This window comes from Drosophila novamexicana, unplaced genomic scaffold, assembly GCF_003285875.2.
Source record: "Drosophila novamexicana strain 15010-1031.04,08,12 unplaced genomic scaffold, DnovRS2.1 tig00001690-arrow-arrow-pilon, whole genome shotgun sequence".
NCBI lineage: Eukaryota > Metazoa > Arthropoda > Insecta > Diptera > Drosophilidae > Drosophila > Drosophila novamexicana.
Window position 1 is genome coordinate 25090 of NW_020824876.1, and position 17637 is coordinate 42726.

At 41.6% G+C, this 17637-nt stretch overlaps 6 protein-coding genes and 1 long non-coding RNA gene across 8 annotated transcripts; 4 read left to right on the forward strand and 3 right to left on the reverse strand.

The window, feature by feature from the left end:
• Positions 1-1114: 1114 nt before the first annotated feature.
• Positions 1115-8189, forward strand: LOC115768131 (heat shock protein beta-1). Of its 2 annotated transcripts, none has more exons than XM_030712626.1 (4): positions 1115-1610; positions 7131-7212; positions 7275-7370; positions 7884-8189. In XM_030712626.1, exons 1-4 carry the CDS (start codon positions 1432-1434, stop codon positions 8076-8078), a joined length of 552 nt encoding a protein of 183 aa, XP_030568486.1. In that variant the 5' UTR covers positions 1115-1431; the 3' UTR covers positions 8079-8189. The 2 variants fall into 2 exon arrangements, with proteins under 2 accessions (XP_030568486.1, XP_030568487.1); XM_030712627.1 differs by lacking the exon at positions 1115-1610 and adding an exon at positions 6943-7025.
• A 1511-nt stretch (positions 8190-9700) lies between these two features.
• Positions 9701-10521, reverse strand: LOC115768134. The gene is made up of 3 exons (XR_004018491.1): positions 10440-10521; positions 10271-10331; positions 9701-10217 (listed from the first exon to the last, which is right to left on the reverse strand). It is a non-coding gene; the product is annotated as an uncharacterized LOC115768134 (long non-coding RNA).
• On the forward strand, positions 10369-12814 carry LOC115768132 (solute carrier family 25 member 40). Its single transcript, XM_030712628.1, has 6 exons — positions 10369-10616; positions 10740-10912; positions 10978-11177; positions 11231-11776; positions 11849-12179; positions 12736-12814. Exons 2-6 carry the CDS (start codon positions 10753-10755, stop codon positions 12753-12755), a joined length of 1257 nt encoding a protein of 418 aa, XP_030568488.1. The 5' UTR covers positions 10369-10616; positions 10740-10752; the 3' UTR covers positions 12756-12814.
• Positions 12762-14483, forward strand: LOC115768133 (solute carrier family 25 member 40). The gene is made up of 5 exons (XM_030712629.1): positions 12762-12942; positions 13026-13237; positions 13309-13812; positions 13875-13956; positions 14026-14483. Exons 1-5 carry the CDS (start codon positions 12786-12788, stop codon positions 14295-14297), a joined length of 1227 nt encoding a protein of 408 aa, XP_030568489.1. The 5' UTR covers positions 12762-12785; the 3' UTR covers positions 14298-14483.
• A 334-nt stretch (positions 14484-14817) lies between these two features.
• On the forward strand, positions 14818-15567 carry LOC115768156 (coiled-coil domain-containing protein 86). Its single transcript, XM_030712651.1, has 2 exons — positions 14818-15133; positions 15206-15567. Exons 1-2 carry the CDS (start codon positions 14880-14882, stop codon positions 15495-15497), a joined length of 546 nt encoding a protein of 181 aa, XP_030568511.1. The 5' UTR covers positions 14818-14879; the 3' UTR covers positions 15498-15567.
• Positions 15568-15790: 223 nt separating this feature from the next.
• Positions 15791-16817, reverse strand: LOC115768155 (L-seryl-tRNA(Sec) kinase). Its single transcript, XM_030712650.1, has one exon. The coding sequence runs from the start codon at positions 16782-16784 to the stop codon at positions 15909-15911; it is 876 nt and encodes a 291-aa protein (XP_030568510.1). The 5' UTR covers positions 16785-16817; the 3' UTR covers positions 15791-15908.
• Positions 16818-16938: 121 nt separating this feature from the next.
• LOC115768158 (mitochondrial import inner membrane translocase subunit Tim10B) lies at positions 16939-17548 on the reverse strand. The gene is made up of 3 exons (XM_030712652.1): positions 17414-17548; positions 17260-17355; positions 16939-17192 (listed from the first exon to the last, which is right to left on the reverse strand). The coding sequence occupies exons 1-3, from the start codon at positions 17432-17434 to the stop codon at positions 16956-16958; spliced, it is 354 nt and encodes a 117-aa protein (XP_030568512.1). The 5' UTR covers positions 17435-17548; the 3' UTR covers positions 16939-16955.
• Between the last annotated feature and the right edge of the window lie 89 nt (positions 17549-17637).

Below are 17637 nucleotides of genomic sequence, written 5' to 3' on the forward strand. Positions count from 1 at the left end.
GAAACACAAACACGCACGCACACACACACACACACACACACACACAGGCGCATGTATTTAGAACGTAAACCACATAGCTGGAAGTTACAAAGTGGCTCCAAATGTGTCGTTCTTTGCCCTAAAACGGCAAGCGTCAGTTAAGCTTCAAACCGGTTGACATTGCCGTTACCGGTTACACTTCCACCCACAATGTGATCTGTGCGCAAAAGAGACAACTGCCAATGGCGGCACTAGCCACATAACTGTTTGTCTATTTTTAGCCGCTTGCGGCTATTCGATTTGTTTATAATACATACATATATACATAAATATATTATTATTATTTCTTTTTTGCTTTTTTTTAGAAATGCATGTTCATAAATTTGATGTCATGTTCACATTTTCAACTAACTAGCTAATTGCTTCTGATTATAAAAAATGTTTAACATAAGAAAAAATTCCAAAAAATAAACAGTTTTCGTAAAATATATACAAACACTCATAAATTTAGCGGCTGAACGAATAAAAAGAGTCCTGTCTTTGGCAGAAACTTATCTAGCATTGAGATGCAATGCGCCTAGAGAATACCCTTCCCTATCTACATATGCTGTGAAAGTCATTACATAAGCAACCAATATATATGTATGACGGATAGGATTATAAAGATACAAAAATTAAGAATATTTGTATTTTACCTTAGTGATAAATATATATATGCCTGCTATTCGCGCTTGCAAACCTGCACCAAGAGTACGTATTAGTAGAAGATCGTCACAAAATGCATGACTAAACCGTCACAGACTTCAAGGTAGGGCACTCACGAGAGTAACACTTGAAAATGTTTTGCCTCACACCACACACTTGCAGGCCCACTCACGCTCGCACATCGCAAGTCATTCACTTGCTTTTTGCCGGCCTGAGAGAGCGAGCGCGGTCAATGGAGAGAGCAAGTCGTGTCAGTGTGTGGGTGCAAGTGCGGCCACTCGCTGCCATCTTGGCTTCACAACGCGCGCGCTCTCTCTCTCTCTCTCTCTTCCTTTTCACTCACTGCTGTTCTCGTGTGGTTGCGGCCGCGGTGTAACGCCGCGCTATAAAAGCGTCCACACGCCGAAAATGCAAAACAGTCAAACAGAAAACTTTGAAACGCGTTGAATTGTGCGACACGAGTCAATCAAATACACACACACACACATATACATATATATATATACAAAACAATACATAAAAAGAATACATTGTGATTTTTTTTGGTTCTGATTAGAAAGTGAATATATATATAAACGCACACACTAGCACAAGCTGACCAAGTCCAATTGGAACAAACACAAGAAAGCAGCGGTGCGCGTGAAAACAACCCGAAGCAAAAAAGCAGAAGCAGCGGCAGCAGCAAGCGCAAGAAGTTTTTTTAGATTTATCTAACACACACACACACAAACACAAAAAAAAACAAAAATGGCCGAGTCTAATAAGAGAAATATTCCCATCAAATTGGGCGACTTCAGCGTTATCGATACGGAATTCAGCAGCATACGTGAACGCTTCGATTCCGAGATGCGTAAAATGGAGGAGGAGATGGCCAAGTTCCGTCACGAGCTGATGAACCGCGAGGCCAATTTCTTCGAGTCAACCAGGTAGGTGTCCAATTAGCAAATGTGCTTTCCAATCGGAATTATTTTATATGTAGCTTTTTGAGCGTGCTCTTGAATGCGTGTGTGTGTGTGTGTGTGTGTGTGTGTGTGAGAGTGTGCTTGGATCTTGTTAACATTGTTTCTAGCCAGGTTATTCAGCGACGTTTATCTAGATAAGATTCAGGTCTGAGTATTTCTCAGATCTTCTTGATCTTCTTTTCGTATTAAAAGATATAAGCACGAATTTGGCTTGAGATACAACGTTAAAACATAACTGTAGCTAAAAGAGTGTTGGCTAACGTTTAAACTTTAAACACAACCTTCTTGGTCGTAATTTGCAAAGAAATTTCCAGAGCATTTGCTGAAGGCAAAAGAAATATAAAGATACAAGTTTTCTAAGATTTCCTAGCTATATGAAATCAATTTTTACTTGTCCAGTTTCAATAAAACTTAAAAATTCGAAGTTTCGAAAGAAATATTGCTGAATTTGCAGAAGATTTGGAAATACCAATTATCGAATAATTTAGCCAAAGAAAGATTTGTATTTAAAGAAAATTCAATACGAAACCTACGAAAAATTCAGCTAAAATGCATTCATACTCAATTATCGACAGCTTTAAAAATAGATTTAAAAAAAAAAAACCTATTTCAAACAGACATTTATTCAAATTTGTACATGGAACACAAACTTTAAAGATCTTAACTTGCTGTCAAGTGAAAATTTCTGAAGAAACAACAACTCAGATTATATGGAACTATACCAGATAATGAAAACGATACTGAACTCTAGTTTTCATGGGAACGTTACGTGCTGTTTAGGATATCCCGAAATTTCCATCTAATAATAGGCATGCCATGGCTAGCAACATTATCTTCGTCATCATCATCATCATCATCATCTTCGTCATCATCATCATCATCATTATCATTGGCACCGACAGAATGGCTGGATTACGTATGGGTTCTAAGGCCAAAACACATCGCTGAATGCCCCAGATACTCGCACACATTTTCTTGCCTTAGCAAATTGTTTTTTTTTGGGGGGGGGAATGAGTCACATTGGTTTTTCACGCCGCAACCACCCTCCCTCCCCCCCCCCCCTGGCTCTCTTCCAACACGGCCACTAAATATGTATGTATATAGTATGCATACGTTTTCCATTTGTCTTGCCATTTTCTTGGGCCACCCTCTCCGCGCCACTTGCGCATATTTCAAAATTGTTAAATACTTTCGACTTGATCAATTTTCGGCTGTTTTGCCAGCAGAAAGAAATATTTATAAATATGTGTGTATTTGTTGTGTTGTCTCAGAATGCAACTCTGCCTTGTAACGGTAACCCATGGTTGCATTTAGAGAAAGCAAGATGGGCAACATAAAACAGTTTTTAGCACACGTTATGAGATGTGGCGTAACGGAATTTTTTTTTCTTCGTGCAGCCGCAAAAATCTGGCATACTTGCCAGATACACGCACACACACACACACATACACAGACTCGCATGTAGACGTGAATATATAATTCAAATATTTACTAAATAAACAGACAATGTGAAGGCGGCCGTTAAAATTTGAAAGAAAACAAAAATATGTACTAGGCACAGCACACACATAGTGTGTACACACTTACACGCACACATACACACATGCATGTCTGCGACTGTGAAGAGCAAAATGACGTAGCGACTGTCGCCGTCGCGGTTGCGCCTCGCTGGCCTTTCCAATCTGCTTGCGGCGGCGACGGCGACGTCGGCGGTCGCGTCGCGTGGGCGCCACTTGAGGGCGAATTCGAAAATCATTCGCCGCGAATGGTTTTCAGTGCCTTTTAACACAGCTTCGGCCATGGGCAATGACATAATCGAAGCGATTTGTTGTTGTTCTCTGTTTTGTTGTCTTCCTTCAGTGCATTTGCATGCGCGCAACAGCAACAAAAACCCAACGAAACTTTCTAAGCAAAAAGTTTAGGATAGTTCAATTTTGCCGTTATATTGCGTGCAAAACAAAAGTTTTGTCAAACTGCAATTAAACAAAAATTTGCTTTTGTTTATTATGTTTCGATGAGCACCAAAAAAAAAAACCATGGCAATGCAACCGAATGTTTGCAAGGCTCTTCACGCTGTCCAAATGTCGCTACGTGTGTGGGCCATTAGAGATGGGCAGGGGCAGGGGCGGGGGTGCTCGAAGCGATGACTCAATTCGTCAATTTGCTATCGAATATTGGTCGTGCCTCTCGTAGGGCACACAGCGGGACAGCTGCGCTGTTAGCTGAAATTAAATGAAATAGAAAATATATGCATATATAATGAATTGTTTGGCGGCTGTTTAAAAATAACCGATCACGTCATCGTCATCTGGCTCGACAAACCTAAACAAAAAGGCAACTAATTGATTTTGTTTTTTTCTTCCAGTACTGCCATAGTCAATGCGCATGCACATGTACACACACGCAGACATATGTAAATGCATATATAGCTGTATATGTATGTGTGTGTGTGTTTACACGATCCTGGCATAGCATGTAAATTCGATTTATTCACTCGTACAGTTTTGTTTAGGCTTAAATGGTACTTGACCAAATTGAAACTGTCATTGCCTTATTGTTTGATTTTCTATACGATTCCAGGGCGATTTATCGCAATTCTATTGCGGGCGATCTGCCAATTACATATAGTCTATATCGACAATGCAGTCGGGCTGTAAAAAATTAGACATGTTTGTTTATGCAAATAATAAATAGAAAACATGTCTCGACCGCAATCCGTATCTATTTACTTGCACTCGCTATTACGACTTTAGCGTAAAGCTGTTTATGGCGAGATTAAGTACACACACACGCACACACAGTTTGTGGCTAATCATTGTGCTATATATCATAATTTTGAACGTAACAGATCTCTCTCGATTTATACGAATTGCTACTGTAAACAATATAATTGAATTTAATTCACATGTGCGTGGGTGTAAATGTTCATGTCCCACTGTGCACAGTATATATGTACATACATAGATGTATGTACATGTGTGTGTATATATGAAATGGGCATATAAGTCTGTTAATTTATGTGCTGCCAATTTATTTAGCCGTGTGATGCAACTGATGCTGACGATAATAAGCAATAGCCAGATGATATCATGCAAATTTTTAGCACAAACGTTTCGTAAGCGGCTGCCTCTGACCTGTACGAGAATCGATGACACTTGTAATCGTTGTTGTTGTTGTTGTTGTTGCCGGTGGCGATGATCAACAGCAATTGGCTATCGATTAGCATTCGTCAAGTTTGCTGTTGTCGACTGCACTCGGCTTAACGACTTAACGACAGCGTCGCCTCGTCTGACACTTGATACACATGCATACATACATACGCATGTACAGGCTCTTCTTCATACATTTTCGTTCGATTTCTGCGCGCAGAGCTTCTTTTTTTTTTCAATAACAATAACGAATAACGAAAAATATGCATGACATCATCAGCGCCAGCGCGAAGCTAGCGAGCTGCAAATTTGAGCGTGTGCCGACGTCGAGTCGCTGCTGCCTGTGTGTGTAAGAGAGCGCCCATACGTATATGTGCCTGTGTGTGTGTGTGTTTTTTTTTTGGCTAGCCAGCGGCATGTTGGCTTCAGCGACTGCTGTTCCGGCAGGTGTGCTACAGCTGTCCGTCGCCCGCGCGTCCCTGCTGTGGCTGCATTAGCGTGTAACCAATAGCCAAAGGTACGAATTAACGGCTTCTACGATTAGTCACACACGGTGGCAGGGTGAGCTTTTATTTTGATTGCCTGTTATTGTTGTTGGTTGCATTTAACGGTTGCACGTTGCCAGCCAGCAAGGTCGGCTTCGGGCACGTTTACAGTTGCCAGCCAATGGCACGCTTATCGGCAGCGACGTGCATGTGTGTGTGTGTGTGTGTGAGTGCGTATTTATGCGTTTGTATTAGTTTTGTGCGGCGTGCGTGGTCAGCGCTCTCCGCTGGCAATTACGGTTCATTGGTCTGCGTTGCTCAAATTTAATTTGTGTGTGAGTGTGTAAGTGTGTGTGTGTGTATGATACCTTTTTGCAACCATAAAAAGTACTAAATGTACAGTTCAATTATTAACGACAAGCTCTTGTATACATATATCTCTATCTCTCTCTCTCTCTCTCTATTTCTTTCTTCCTGTACAACCTTTACATGCTGCTTTGGAAAATAAAATCAACCGCAATTAAAATACATACATACATACAATATATATATATATATATATATATATATATATATATAAATCTCTTTATTACAATAACAACTTTCCTCTTGAAAAGCTCTACTAAAAAAACAACAACTACAACCAGGTATTATGCTCTATGAAAATGCTAATGATTTTTTTTATGGAAATTCATTTTGTGTACAATCTTCAGTTATTTATTTATATTTTGTTTACATATATGTGCATATGTATGTGTTATGTTGTAGACTTTAAAAATCAATATATTGCTGCGACATTGTTAATAATATGCACATGAGCGTACATGTGTTGGTAAACACTTACTGATTTTTTATGTACTTTGTGCACACTGTGTTGACTGACAGATTCGTGTGTTTGTCATTCAAAAAAAAAAAAAAAAATAGGTTGAACAAATTCATTTTTGAAAACTATGCACACGCACACACGCACATTATATAAATACACACATTGTGTGTGAAATATTTGGCAGGTGTTTTAGAATTTATTTATTGCTTCGTTCTTCAAAAGTTCAATCAACTTTGTATAGTTTCTGTTGCGTAATGCCAAAACATTCAACTTTTCCAGCACTATAAAAAAGTCAATTATTTCTAATATCTCCCCCCTCTCTCTATCTCTCTCTCTCTCTCCTTAACTCAAAAATCTTGGCACCTTTGCCAAAAAAGTGTGCCCATTGTGTCTGAAGAAAAAAAAAACTGAAATTCAAGCAGAAAAGTTGCTGAAATGGTATCTGGAACGATTTACATATATAATATAGATTTATGAACAGGATTCTCTTAAAAGTTAAACAAAGAGAGTAAAGGATTATATATGTGCTCTCATGCGTGAGCAAGGGAAAATCTCCACTTCAGACATATAAAAGATCAAACCTATTTATATATACATATGTATATAAATGCTTACTTGGTTTGACATGTGAGCCAGCCCCTTCTTGGCGCAGCTGCTTTAACAAATTATAAATAGACTCTGCTCCCGAGCGGAAATCCGAGCTATTTATATAAATTTGAGGTTAGGTTTTGTGCAGCTGTAACTGTAAAAATGCGCGGCTTAGCTGCATTTTCAGTTGCATTTGAAGCGCGTTTGGCAGCGGTTTTCATTTCAAATACCAAATTCCAAAAAAGAAAAGCAAGCACAGAAAAATGGATGCATTCACACGCACTTTTCACAAAACTTTCCGCACAACTACAACAACAAAAACCAGCTCAAGGTGATGATGATTATTGTATCTAACCTTTTTATTTTGATATGTTACCCTTTGTACGTGTTATTATGTTCAACTAATTCTGGTTTTAACCAAAAATTATGCTTGCAGCTCAACGACAAACTCGGCGCTGCCCTCACGCGTACCCAAGCAACAGAATTATGTGTCGGACATTAGCTCGCCCTTGATACAGGTACGTACTATAATATCTATACAAGTAACGCCAAATCATCTAATAAATTTGCTTTCCTGCAGGATGAGGGCGACAACAAAGTGCTGAAGCTGCGCTTCGATGTCAGCCAATATGCGCCCGAGGAGATTGTCGTCAAAACTGTCGATCAGAAGCTGCTTGTAAGCCTAACTACAAATACAATATACTTATATATATATATATATATTTGAAGGGCAGAGGAAATCTGACAGGCAAGGGGAGACTTTATTGATTCCCATCAAAAGCCGATTCGATCTAGACATATCTTAGTTTGTCTGAGAAAGACTTTAACTGTTAAATATCGATATCGATAACATGCCTCTGCTGCCATAAAATCGTTATCGAAATCATTTTTTCAAAGCTTAAAAGAGCTTGAGGCAAACAAACTTGGCACATAGACTATATATATATATTAAAAAGATCGGACTATAAGCACCGAAGTTCATCAGCGTCTTCTCTCAGTCTGTTACATACATTTGCACAAAACCAAAATACTCGTTTTACTAAACTTTAAGAGGTATTTTGCGTGTCTGGAGTTATATGCTAGCTGGAACTGCCCATTATTGTATATATATATATATATATATATATATATATATATCACATAACATATTTCAACTGCATGATAATTTGGTTTTTCTGCTTGTTTCCAGGTGCATGCCAAGCACGAGGAGAAATCAGACACAAAGAGCGTTTACAGGGAATACAATCGTGAATTTCTGCTGCCCAAGGGCGTTAATCCCGAGTCGATACGCTCGTCCCTCAGCAAGGATGGTGTCCTAACCGTGGACGCGCCCTTGCCAGCGCTCACTGCCGGCGAAACCTTGATACCCATTGCGCACAAGTGAACAGCCAGAGACGGCATCTTCTCCAGCAATATACCCCGCAATACACGATATCAACCTATCCGCAACAGATGTCCAGCGTATTTCTAGCACCATACTAAAAAAAAAAAAAAAGAATGAAAGAAGAAAATCATCGCAGTTTCCCAAAGTTGACTTTGGGCTCAACAAAATAGAATTCAGAATTGGCCTAAATAATTACACGTTTTTTTTTTTTTTTCGTTTTTGCTAAAATATATAAATACTGACTTACTACTCATACTTAACTGTAATAACTTAAGTGTAATGCAAATTATTATTAAATTTGATTAATTTAATTCATATTTATAATTCACGCAATTAAATGTTATTATTTTCTTGTCGTACTATTGCCTGTTTTATATCTCGTTGGGTTCCAGGGCAGGGCTTCTATTATTATAATTCAAGGAATGTGGAATCCTGGCTGGCAAGCCCAATAGAACTTTTCGCTGGTTCAAATCACGCTTCGAACCAATGTCACGCCGAACCTCGAACCAAACCTAAGTTTTCGGTTTATCTAGCTTTTCTTTTTTCTCTAGTTAGTTCTAGTTCTAGTTCTCTAGTCGGCACGAAGTATAGAAGATTATACAAAGGATCAGGCGGGCAGGAGCTATATGGATACCTAATGGGCTGGCAGATATTTTCATCTGCTTGTTACATACATTTTCTCAAATATTTAATAAACAACAAGAATATGTTGTTGCCAAATTGATCTGGAGGCCCAGCCATGAGCAAAGAGCCAAGCCTCGTGAAAATCGGATGAGATTTGACCGAGGTTAGGGAATGGGAAATTTTGACCCATGTCTACATGAGGATTGATCCAAGTCCAGGGTAAAATTTGACATGAATTTCGACCAAAAATAAGGTCCCCAAACTTAAATGCCAAATTGATCTAGAGGCCAAACCATGAATAAAAAACTAAACCTCGTGAAAATCGGATGAGATTTGACCGAGTTATGGGAATGGGAAATTTTGACCCATGTCTACATGAGGATTGATCCAAGTCCAGGGTAAAATTTGACATGAATTTCGACCAAAAATAAGGTCCCCAAACTTAAATGCCAAATTGATCTAGAGGCCAAACCATGAATAAAAAACTAAACCTCGTGAAAATCGGATGAGATTCGACCGAGTTATGGGAATGGGAAATTTTGACCCATGTCTACATGAGGATTGATCCAAGTCCAGGGTAAAATTTGACATGAATTTCGACCAAAAATAAGGTCCCCAAACTTAAATGCCAAATTGATCTAGAGGCCAAACCATGAATAAAAAACTAAACCTCGTGAAAATCGGATGAGATTCGACCGAGTTATGGGAATGGGAAATTTTGACCCATGTCTACATGAGGATTGATCCAAGTCCAGGGTAAAATTTGACATGAATTTCGACCAAAAATAAGGTCCCCAAACTTAAATGCCAAATTGATCTAGAGGCCAAACCATGAATAAAAAACTAAACCTCGTGAAAATCGGATGAGATTTGACCGAGTTATGGGCATGGGAAATTTTGACCCATGTCTACATGAGGATTGATCCAAGTCCAGGGTAAAATTTGACATGAATTTCGACCAAAAATAAGGTCCCCAAACTTAACTGCCAAATTGATCTAGAGGTCAAACCATGAACAAAAAACTAAACCTCGTGAAAATCGGATGAGATTTGATCGAGTTATGGGTTGAGAATTTTCGATCTATGTCTAGATAGGATCATAGGGGGTATAGCCTGGGCCTTGGCCGTGGCACGTTTAAGATAAATGCTCGTAAAGATCTTTGAAAATGAATTTTAACACAATCGGAAGGTAAGCCAAAAAGTTTCTCACAAACGATTTTCGCGATTTTTCCACACAAGCGGGTGGAATTGCCCTCCAGATAAGTTAACTACTGTGGAAATTTCAGCTTAGTCGGGACAAATAGATTTCTAAATAAAGCTTAAAGTTAGTTTAGAGAAAAAATCCGAATCGATTGCAAAGAAGTCGCTTTGGTCAACAATTTTTTGAAGCTCGGAATAAAGAACATATTGAGAGCTGTTCGAATCTCTGATCTGACGCAGCTCTGGAGTAAATTGTGTTTCATATTTGTGCCCAGTTGAAGCATAGCTCGTTTACGGCCCATTGTTATTCTTGCAGCTGGAAGGTAACTTTTTGTTACAATCAGATTAAATAGATATATTCATTTATACTTAGCTGTCCAGATGCCCTTGGGTCTAGTGTCAAACTGTGCACTGGCTGGGTCGTCAATATCTAAAATATAAATCGTAACATACTGAGACACAGTTTAGTTATTTTTTTTCTCATTTTTTTTTTTGGTAACTCGGATCGTTGGAAAGTAATAATATTGGGCGCTCTTACCGTAGTCTAGATCCATATACTGGCATAGTTATGAGCAAACGTTATTTTGGAACGGTGCGACGTGAAGGAGCATGTTGAAGAGCTAGCTGGCCCGCTCAGAGCAGTGTTTGGGCCGCATATCAATATATATATATATATATATATATATAGCTGTACGCCTCCGATACGTACGCCTGGGTATGTACGTCACTTTTGCACATTTTACATGAAAAATTAAAAAAAAGTAATAAATAATAATAATAAATCATATTTATAAAAGCCTTTTTTGTTCATTTCTTCGTATGACCCTTGTGAATGTAGGTAACTAGCAAAAATGCAAGAGGAGCCAGAGCCAAAGCACGAGCCGCTCGATGTGGACAGCGATCCGTTGCGTCTGCCGACATCGCTGCTAATTGAGGATCCACGCTATCGCATTCGGCCCATGCAGCAGGTGATATCGGCATTAGTTGGCGGACTGATTACAACATTTGTGGGTGAGTAGCCGGCGAACAAATGCGCTGTGATACATATTCTAGCGAATGCAGTGGCATTTCCCCAGTGACGCCGCTGGAGGTGGTTAAGACGCGGGTGCAGACCCAGACGCAAAGCCAGTCGCGCAAGCGTCCGGTTGTCTCCAAACTCTGCTATGTCTTTCACAATGGCCTCATGACGCACGTCTGCAAGCCGAATGCCGCCGACTGCATGGCCAAGAGTGCGGCGATGGATGCAGCCAATATGCGTCCATTGCGCGGCGCCATGGTAGGTGATAGTATTGTCCGCCGTTTGTAACTTATATTCGTGATCTTTGGCAGGATGCTTTTCTCAAAATCATTTGCGGCAACGGCGTATTTGGACTTTGGTCGGGCCTGAGTCCCACGCTTGTCTCAGCGCTGCCATCGACCATTATCTACTTTTTAACATACGAGTATCTGAAGCATTCGTTTGCGAATCTATATTACATATGGCATCCGCGTCCATCCAACATTGCCGACAATCGCGACAAGGAGAAGCTGGTCAAGACGGCAGCTGAGGGACGTCTAACACTGCCGTCTGTGGTGCCCATGGCATCGGGTGTCTGTGCGCGCACGGTTGTTGTTACGGCCATAACGCCGCTTGAGATGATCCGCATCAAGATGCAGTCGGGCTACATAACGTATACGGAACTGTGGATTGTGCTGCGCTCGCTGATCAAGTCGCAGGGCGTGCTGGGATTGTGGCGTGGCTGGCCGCCCACGGTCATGCGAGATGCTCCCTTCTCGGGCACCTATTGGGCTGCCTACGAGTCCATGAAGCGTGCCTGCAATGTGACGGAGCCAACGTTTTGGTTTAGCTTTGTGACGGGCGCAGCCTCCGGCGCGGTGGGTTTGACTAGCATTCAATTCGTGCCGGTCTTTTATCTGCAAAACAATTTTATTTTATTTGATTTACAGTTGGCCACCTTGGTGACAATGCCTTTCGATTTAATTACCACACATACGCAAATTGAGCTGGGACAGGATGTGCTATACTCGGATTCATCTGGATCGGGCAAAGGCGGCACTGGTGGTTCCGCAACCACGGCTGCCACCGCATCGGCTCCGGCCAAACAGTCGGTGTTTACACGCTTAAGCATGATATATCGCCAGCAGGGTATACGGGGGCTCTATGTTGGCGTTATACCAAGGATGCTACGAGTTGTGCCAGCCTGTGCCATTATGATATCGGCATTTGAGTACAGTAAATCGTTCTTCTTTCGCTATAATCTTGATTTAAAGGATACCGGTATGTAGCATAACGGAAATCTCTTCCAAACATTGTCACAACGCGTTTAGCTTTTATATCGATAGACTTTCTGAAACCACAACACATACATATCGATAAGTTAACGCATACCGATACATACTGCCAGCTATCGATACATATTGGCAATAAGCTCTGTATACACTTTATATATTCTCAAGGCAACTATATATGTAGCTACAGCGTAAGCTTTCGATATGTACCTTAGATTATGCTACTATGGTAAGCTTTCACATACTAGAATTGTAGGAACAAAGCAACACCAGAATTGAGTGCACAATTGCCAAGTGTAAATGCCAGATCTGATGTGATGGCACCAGCTGTTGCATCGATAGTACTGATCAACTATCGATATGTTTACACTAAACACATTGCACGCACACACACACACACACACAACAGACACACTCTCACACATTAACGTGGGAAAACAGTTTTTTTTTTTTTTGTATTTATCAGGGGCTCAAAAGTCCTACCTATTAAATGACAATAAACACGCGCAAAGAGTCCGCACATATAAACTAAATCTTCACACTAGGCTACGGACGTGCCAATTAAAGCGTCAAACAGAAAGTTCCAGAGTACAGGATGAAACCCAGCGCAACCATGCCGGAGGCCAATTATGAGACCCCGGCGAACCAGACAACACAGGCCAAGTATACTATGATAGATCCCAGATTTCGCATACGTCCTATGCAGCAGGTTGTGTCCGCCTGCACGGGTGCCATGATAACAGCCTGCTTTAGTAAGTGATATACATACATATGCATATATATGTATATATATATCTAATTCTATCTATTTCATCACAATCTGTGCGCATTGCAGTGACGCCTTTGGACGTAATCAAGACCCGTTTGCAGGCACAACAATCGGCACTGCTGTCCAATAAATGTTTCCTATATTGCAACGGCCTCATGGATCACATATGTCCTTGCGGTCCGAATACGCCCCCGCCCACGTCTAGTCATGCATTTACCAAGCTCTCGCCAGCTTCTGCCTCCTCCTCCTCCTCCTCCTCGCACTTTACGGGCACCATTGTGAGTCGATATCGAATCTACAATTTGAGCTTCTAACTGTTTCTGTTTTTTTTTTTTTTTTTCCCGCACAGGATGCATTCATTAAAATTAGCCGCACTGAAGGCATCGGCTCACTCTGGTCTGGTTTGAGTCCGACGCTCATCTCGGCTTTGCCCTCAACCATTATATACTTTGTGGCCTACGAACAGTTCAAGGCACGTTTCACCGATCTGCACTACAAGTACCTGGCGCCAGTACAGAGTTCACCATATAGCCGGGACATTCCAATGCTGGTGCCATTACTGGCGGGCGTTACGGCCCGCATACTGGCTGTGACCTTTGTTAGCCCCATTGAAATGATACGCACCAAAATGCAATCGCAAAGGATGACTAACGCCGAAATGATCGGCTCCATACGGCAGGTGATGCAGTCGCAGGGTATTTTGGGTCTATGGCGCGGCCTGCCGCCGACCATACTCCGCGATGTGCCCTTCTCTGGTATTTATTGGACCTGTTATGAATATCTCAAGAGCAGCTTTAATGTTGTCGAGCCCACGTTTGGCTTTAGTTTTGTCGCCGGTGCCATTTCTGGCTCCGTAAGTCTTTATCCAAAAAACCACAAGCTGTATATACTTTTAGCATCCATTTGTTTGTCCAGGTGGCTGCATCGATAACCACCCCATTTGATGTAATTAAGACGCATGAGCAAATCGAGTTCGGTGAGAAATTCATATTTACAGGTAGGCCACTTGCTTTACCGCCCGTTGCAATCAGATATACTAATGCTACGATTATTTGTCGCACACTAGATAATCCGCCTAAGAGTACGCCGACCAGGTCAGTTATGGATCGTATGGCAAGCATTTATCGCTTGAATGGGCTGCGGGGCGTATTTTCAGGACTCGGACCGCGTTTGTTTAAAGTGGCGCCAGCCTGCGCGATCATGATATCAACATTCGAGCATAGCAAGGCATTCTTCTATCATTACAATGTTGACCAACATAATCAGGCGCTGTTGGCCATAAATAGTGCGACAAAAGCGAATGCGACCTCAACCTATGACACGAGGGCAAAGGACTAGATGGACTGGAAGTGGCTCGACTTGCTTTCCGTGTGCCTGTAAATATGTAAATTAATACCAAAGTTAAAAAACAAAACAAAAACAAAAAAAAAACAAACCAAAATCGCTGGGTTACAGCAATTTACACAGTTTAAGATTCGAAGCCTTTGTAAAATTGATGAGTAAAATAAATTTGTTTTTTTTAAATAAACCGAATTTCCTTCAATGTAGGGCGATTGGCGCCACATCGATAACATCCGCTTATCGCCAGCTATCGATAGACAAAAATAAATTAAGGTCCAACATGGGCGAAACACTATGCTGAACCTTTCAGCTTCATTCATTTGTTTCTTTAAAAAATTAATTAAAATTGTTTGCCAATGTTACCCAACCAATTATTTTTTTGACATAACTTTATTCTGGCGGTCAAATGGCTAAATGGACAACACTGCACGCTAAGTTACTACGATAAATGCGCATATGTTCATTTTGCTGTTATCGATAAGTACGCATATGTTCATTTCGCTGTTATCGATAGCACCAAAAACACGTGCTGTCATACAGTGTTTTGTTTTAGTTTGTGATTCTAAATAACGACAGACCATGGATAATCCAGACACCATTGACATTGATGTAGATGTGGCAGATAAATCAACTGATTTGGCGCCGACCGAAGACAAGGATGTTCAGGCAGACACTGCAGCAGCGATTACAGAGAAGAATGCTTCTAAATCTAAGAAAATTAAAAAGCCCACAACACAAGCCAAACCCGCAGCCAAAAAGGTGGTCAAACCCGAGTCAAGTATACCGCGCGGTCAACCCAAATCCAATCGGCCCTGGAAGACGCCCAAGCAAAAGTAAGTCCGACCACATCCCAACTGCTTAACATGTCCACAGCCTAATCCGGCGCTGTTCTTGATCAACGACAGATTCAGCAACATCAAGAAGACAGTGAACCGTCTCTCATTCGAGAAGAAAGTGGCGCTGCGCAACGAGATGCGCTACATCAAGGAGAAATCCAAAGAGATCAAGGATCAGCGTAAAGAAGCCGCCGTCCAGCGTCATCAGCGACGCGTCGAGAACGCCGAGCGCCGGTTGGCCAATGAGCGTCGATCCGAAATAGTCCAAGTCATCAAGAATCCGGCCAAGCTGAAGCGTATGAAGAAGAAGCAGATGCGCATGATCGAGAAACGGGATCTTAGCCAAGTTAAAGTCGTCTAACTGCAGAAATACCCTAGCTTACGTTTACTTATTTTTTTGCAACCTAAATAAATCTAGTTTTGTAATGTGATTGGAAACGTGACGTCTCTATTGGAGTAGACATTTTCCATATGTTTTTCTGATCCATGAACTGCCGAGTCGACCAGTTAATCAAGATTAGAAATGCCGGTCTAAATTCCCTTCACAATAAATTCTTACTCATAAGCAAAGCATGAACATCTATGACTTAATGGAATTCATGAGATTCGCATAGTAAGGCAGTCTTTAAAAGTAGGTTTAACAACTGCTTGTTAATATTTTCTTAGAATATGTTACAGATCAATTTGTTTTCCACTTTTGTTTAATGTACTACACTGTAGAAATTATGTAAATATGTACATACGAACAGTTTAAAGCTTATTTTCCATTAGACTAGCTTAACAAATTAACATAGTGTTCCAAGTTAAGATTAGATAAATCTGTCTGCCTGTTGCGCATATCAAGGCGAAATTTTGCCAAAATCTGTTTGCGTTGTCCGTTCAAAGCGTGGCCCCCGATTCGTTTCTGTTGATGTTCTTCGATGGCATCCATGCGGATCTGAATGCGCGCCCGCAGCAGCAGATCCAGCTGATGCACCAGCGATTGCACCTGCGGCTGTTTCACGCTCGCCAAAGGCGTGCCAACTAGCTGGCTCTCGAGTAAGGATCGAATAAACCCGTTGATAGTGTGCGCTGCCGCCGCATAGTCTGTACTGGTTAGTGTTAGGCTTAGCCTCTCCCAGCCGTTGGCTGTTGCACTGGGTGGCTCGAGACGCGTTTGCATCTGCTGTATGACAGCTGGCGGCACGCCGGCTGCACCACGTGCCGCATTGCCCTGGAGACATGCGTCCAGGCTGCTGGCCACATGAAGCTGTGCATACAGGCAGTTTTGGCTGCGACACAACTGATAAAGCTTATGGCGCATGCTGCGATAATAATGATTATCATCGCAAACAATTAGATAGTTGTCGTTGCCAATGGCTGCTGTTGTTGTTGTTGTTTTTGTTGTTGCACCTCGCACCATGGCAGGCAGCTCAGTGGCGCCCGCTTGAAGTGCCGCAATGAGCTGTGTCAAAAGATTGTGTATTAGTTTGCGCTGCGTTTTATAGTCTGTGTGGTCTTTAGGTCCTATGTTAAAATGGTCGTCGTAGCACAGATGCAGCACATTCCAGCCGGTAAGAGTTGTGGGTTGTTCCAGCAGCCAGTTGCTAAGGCGTGTCTTGCCGGCGCCCGGCAGCCCGATTAGCGCAAGCAGACAAATGCGCGGCATTTACAGTGACTGATGGTGTGTGTGTGTGTGTGTGTGTGCTGTGTATTAGGTGTGTGTGTGTGTGCTGTGTATTAGGTGTGTGTGTGTGTGTGTGTTGGTTGCTGCTTAACTATCTAATATTGAAAAGAGGAGCTGCGGCATGGCATTCCAATCCGCATGCGTTTGCTGCTGCTACATGGACAGCTTGGCTGGCGTCAGCACAGCTGTGGCAGCGGCGGCAGCGACTTCCTTCTCCTTGAGCTGCTCCTTGATGCGTTCCTCCTGCTGTTGTTGCTCCAATTGTTTGGCGTTCTGTTCCACTTCCTCCATGCGTTTGGCATTAATTTTTGTTTGCACATCCACATAGGATTTCATCATGTTTTGATTGAAGCGCGCAAATTTGGTCACACATCTGTCCACGCAGACGCTCTATTTTGTTTTTTAATAATTAAGCACTTAAGTATATATAAAGCAGCATATAGTTGGTCACGCTCACCTCCTGGTCGAACAGTTCGCGCTGACTGAGATTATCAACGCAGCGATTGAAGCACAACTCGGTGACTTTGTTGTATAATGTGAGAAAATCTTTAAGCTGCAATGCGTAGATTTGTATGAATTAAATGTGGCGCATTTGCTGACATTAAGCATACGTTACGCAAATTCGAATCCATTGGTCAATACAAATTTTAAAAGCCGATCTGAAAACGTTAACTAATATTAATTTATTAGTGCTTTTTTGTGGAAACCGACAGCAGGCAACAGCTGACTTGCTGTTTATTTGACAAGTTTTAATCGGCGTTTTAGCTATCGATAATCAAGAATACAGCTATGCAACTATCGATGGTGCGAATGCCACATGTGGGTAATCGCTTAG

Bases quoted from the DNA above. Each gene is read 5' to 3' on its own strand.
- LOC115768131 (XM_030712626.1), top strand. From the start codon at position 1,432: ATGGCCGAGTCTAATAAGAGAAATATTCCCATCAAATTGGGCGACTTC. The intron at 1,611-7,130 runs GTAGGTGTCCAA...TTATGCTTGCAG, and splicing joins AATTTCTTCGAGTCAACCAG to CTCAACGACAAACTCGGCGC. The intron at 7,213-7,274 runs GTACGTACTATA...GCTTTCCTGCAG, and splicing joins TTAGCTCGCCCTTGATACAG to GATGAGGGCGACAACAAAGT.
- LOC115768132 (XM_030712628.1), top strand. From the start codon at position 10,753: ATGCAAGAGGAGCCAGAGCCAAAGCACGAGCCGCTCGATGTGGACAGC. The intron at 11,178-11,230 runs GTAGGTGATAGT...GATCTTTGGCAG, and splicing joins GTCCATTGCGCGGCGCCATG to GATGCTTTTCTCAAAATCAT. The intron at 11,777-11,848 runs GTGGGTTTGACT...TTTGATTTACAG, and splicing joins CGGGCGCAGCCTCCGGCGCG to TTGGCCACCTTGGTGACAAT.
- LOC115768133 (XM_030712629.1), top strand. From the start codon at position 12,786: ATGAAACCCAGCGCAACCATGCCGGAGGCCAATTATGAGACCCCGGCG. The intron at 13,238-13,308 runs GTGAGTCGATAT...TTTCCCGCACAG, and splicing joins CGCACTTTACGGGCACCATT to GATGCATTCATTAAAATTAG. The intron at 13,813-13,874 runs GTAAGTCTTTAT...TTGTTTGTCCAG, and splicing joins CCGGTGCCATTTCTGGCTCC to GTGGCTGCATCGATAACCAC.
- LOC115768156 (XM_030712651.1), top strand. From the start codon at position 14,880: ATGGATAATCCAGACACCATTGACATTGATGTAGATGTGGCAGATAAA. The intron at 15,134-15,205 runs GTAAGTCCGACC...GATCAACGACAG, and splicing joins TGGAAGACGCCCAAGCAAAA to ATTCAGCAACATCAAGAAGA.
- LOC115768155 (XM_030712650.1), bottom strand. From the start codon at position 16,784: ATGCCGCGCATTTGTCTGCTTGCGCTAATCGGGCTGCCGGGCGCCGGC.
- LOC115768158 (XM_030712652.1), bottom strand. From the start codon at position 17,434: ATGGATTCGAATTTGCGTAAC. The intron at 17,356-17,413 runs GTATGCTTAATG...TACGCATTGCAG, and splicing joins TGGATTCGAATTTGCGTAAC to CTTAAAGATTTTCTCACATT. The intron at 17,193-17,259 runs GTGAGCGTGACC...AAAACAAAATAG, and splicing joins GCGAACTGTTCGACCAGGAG to AGCGTCTGCGTGGACAGATG.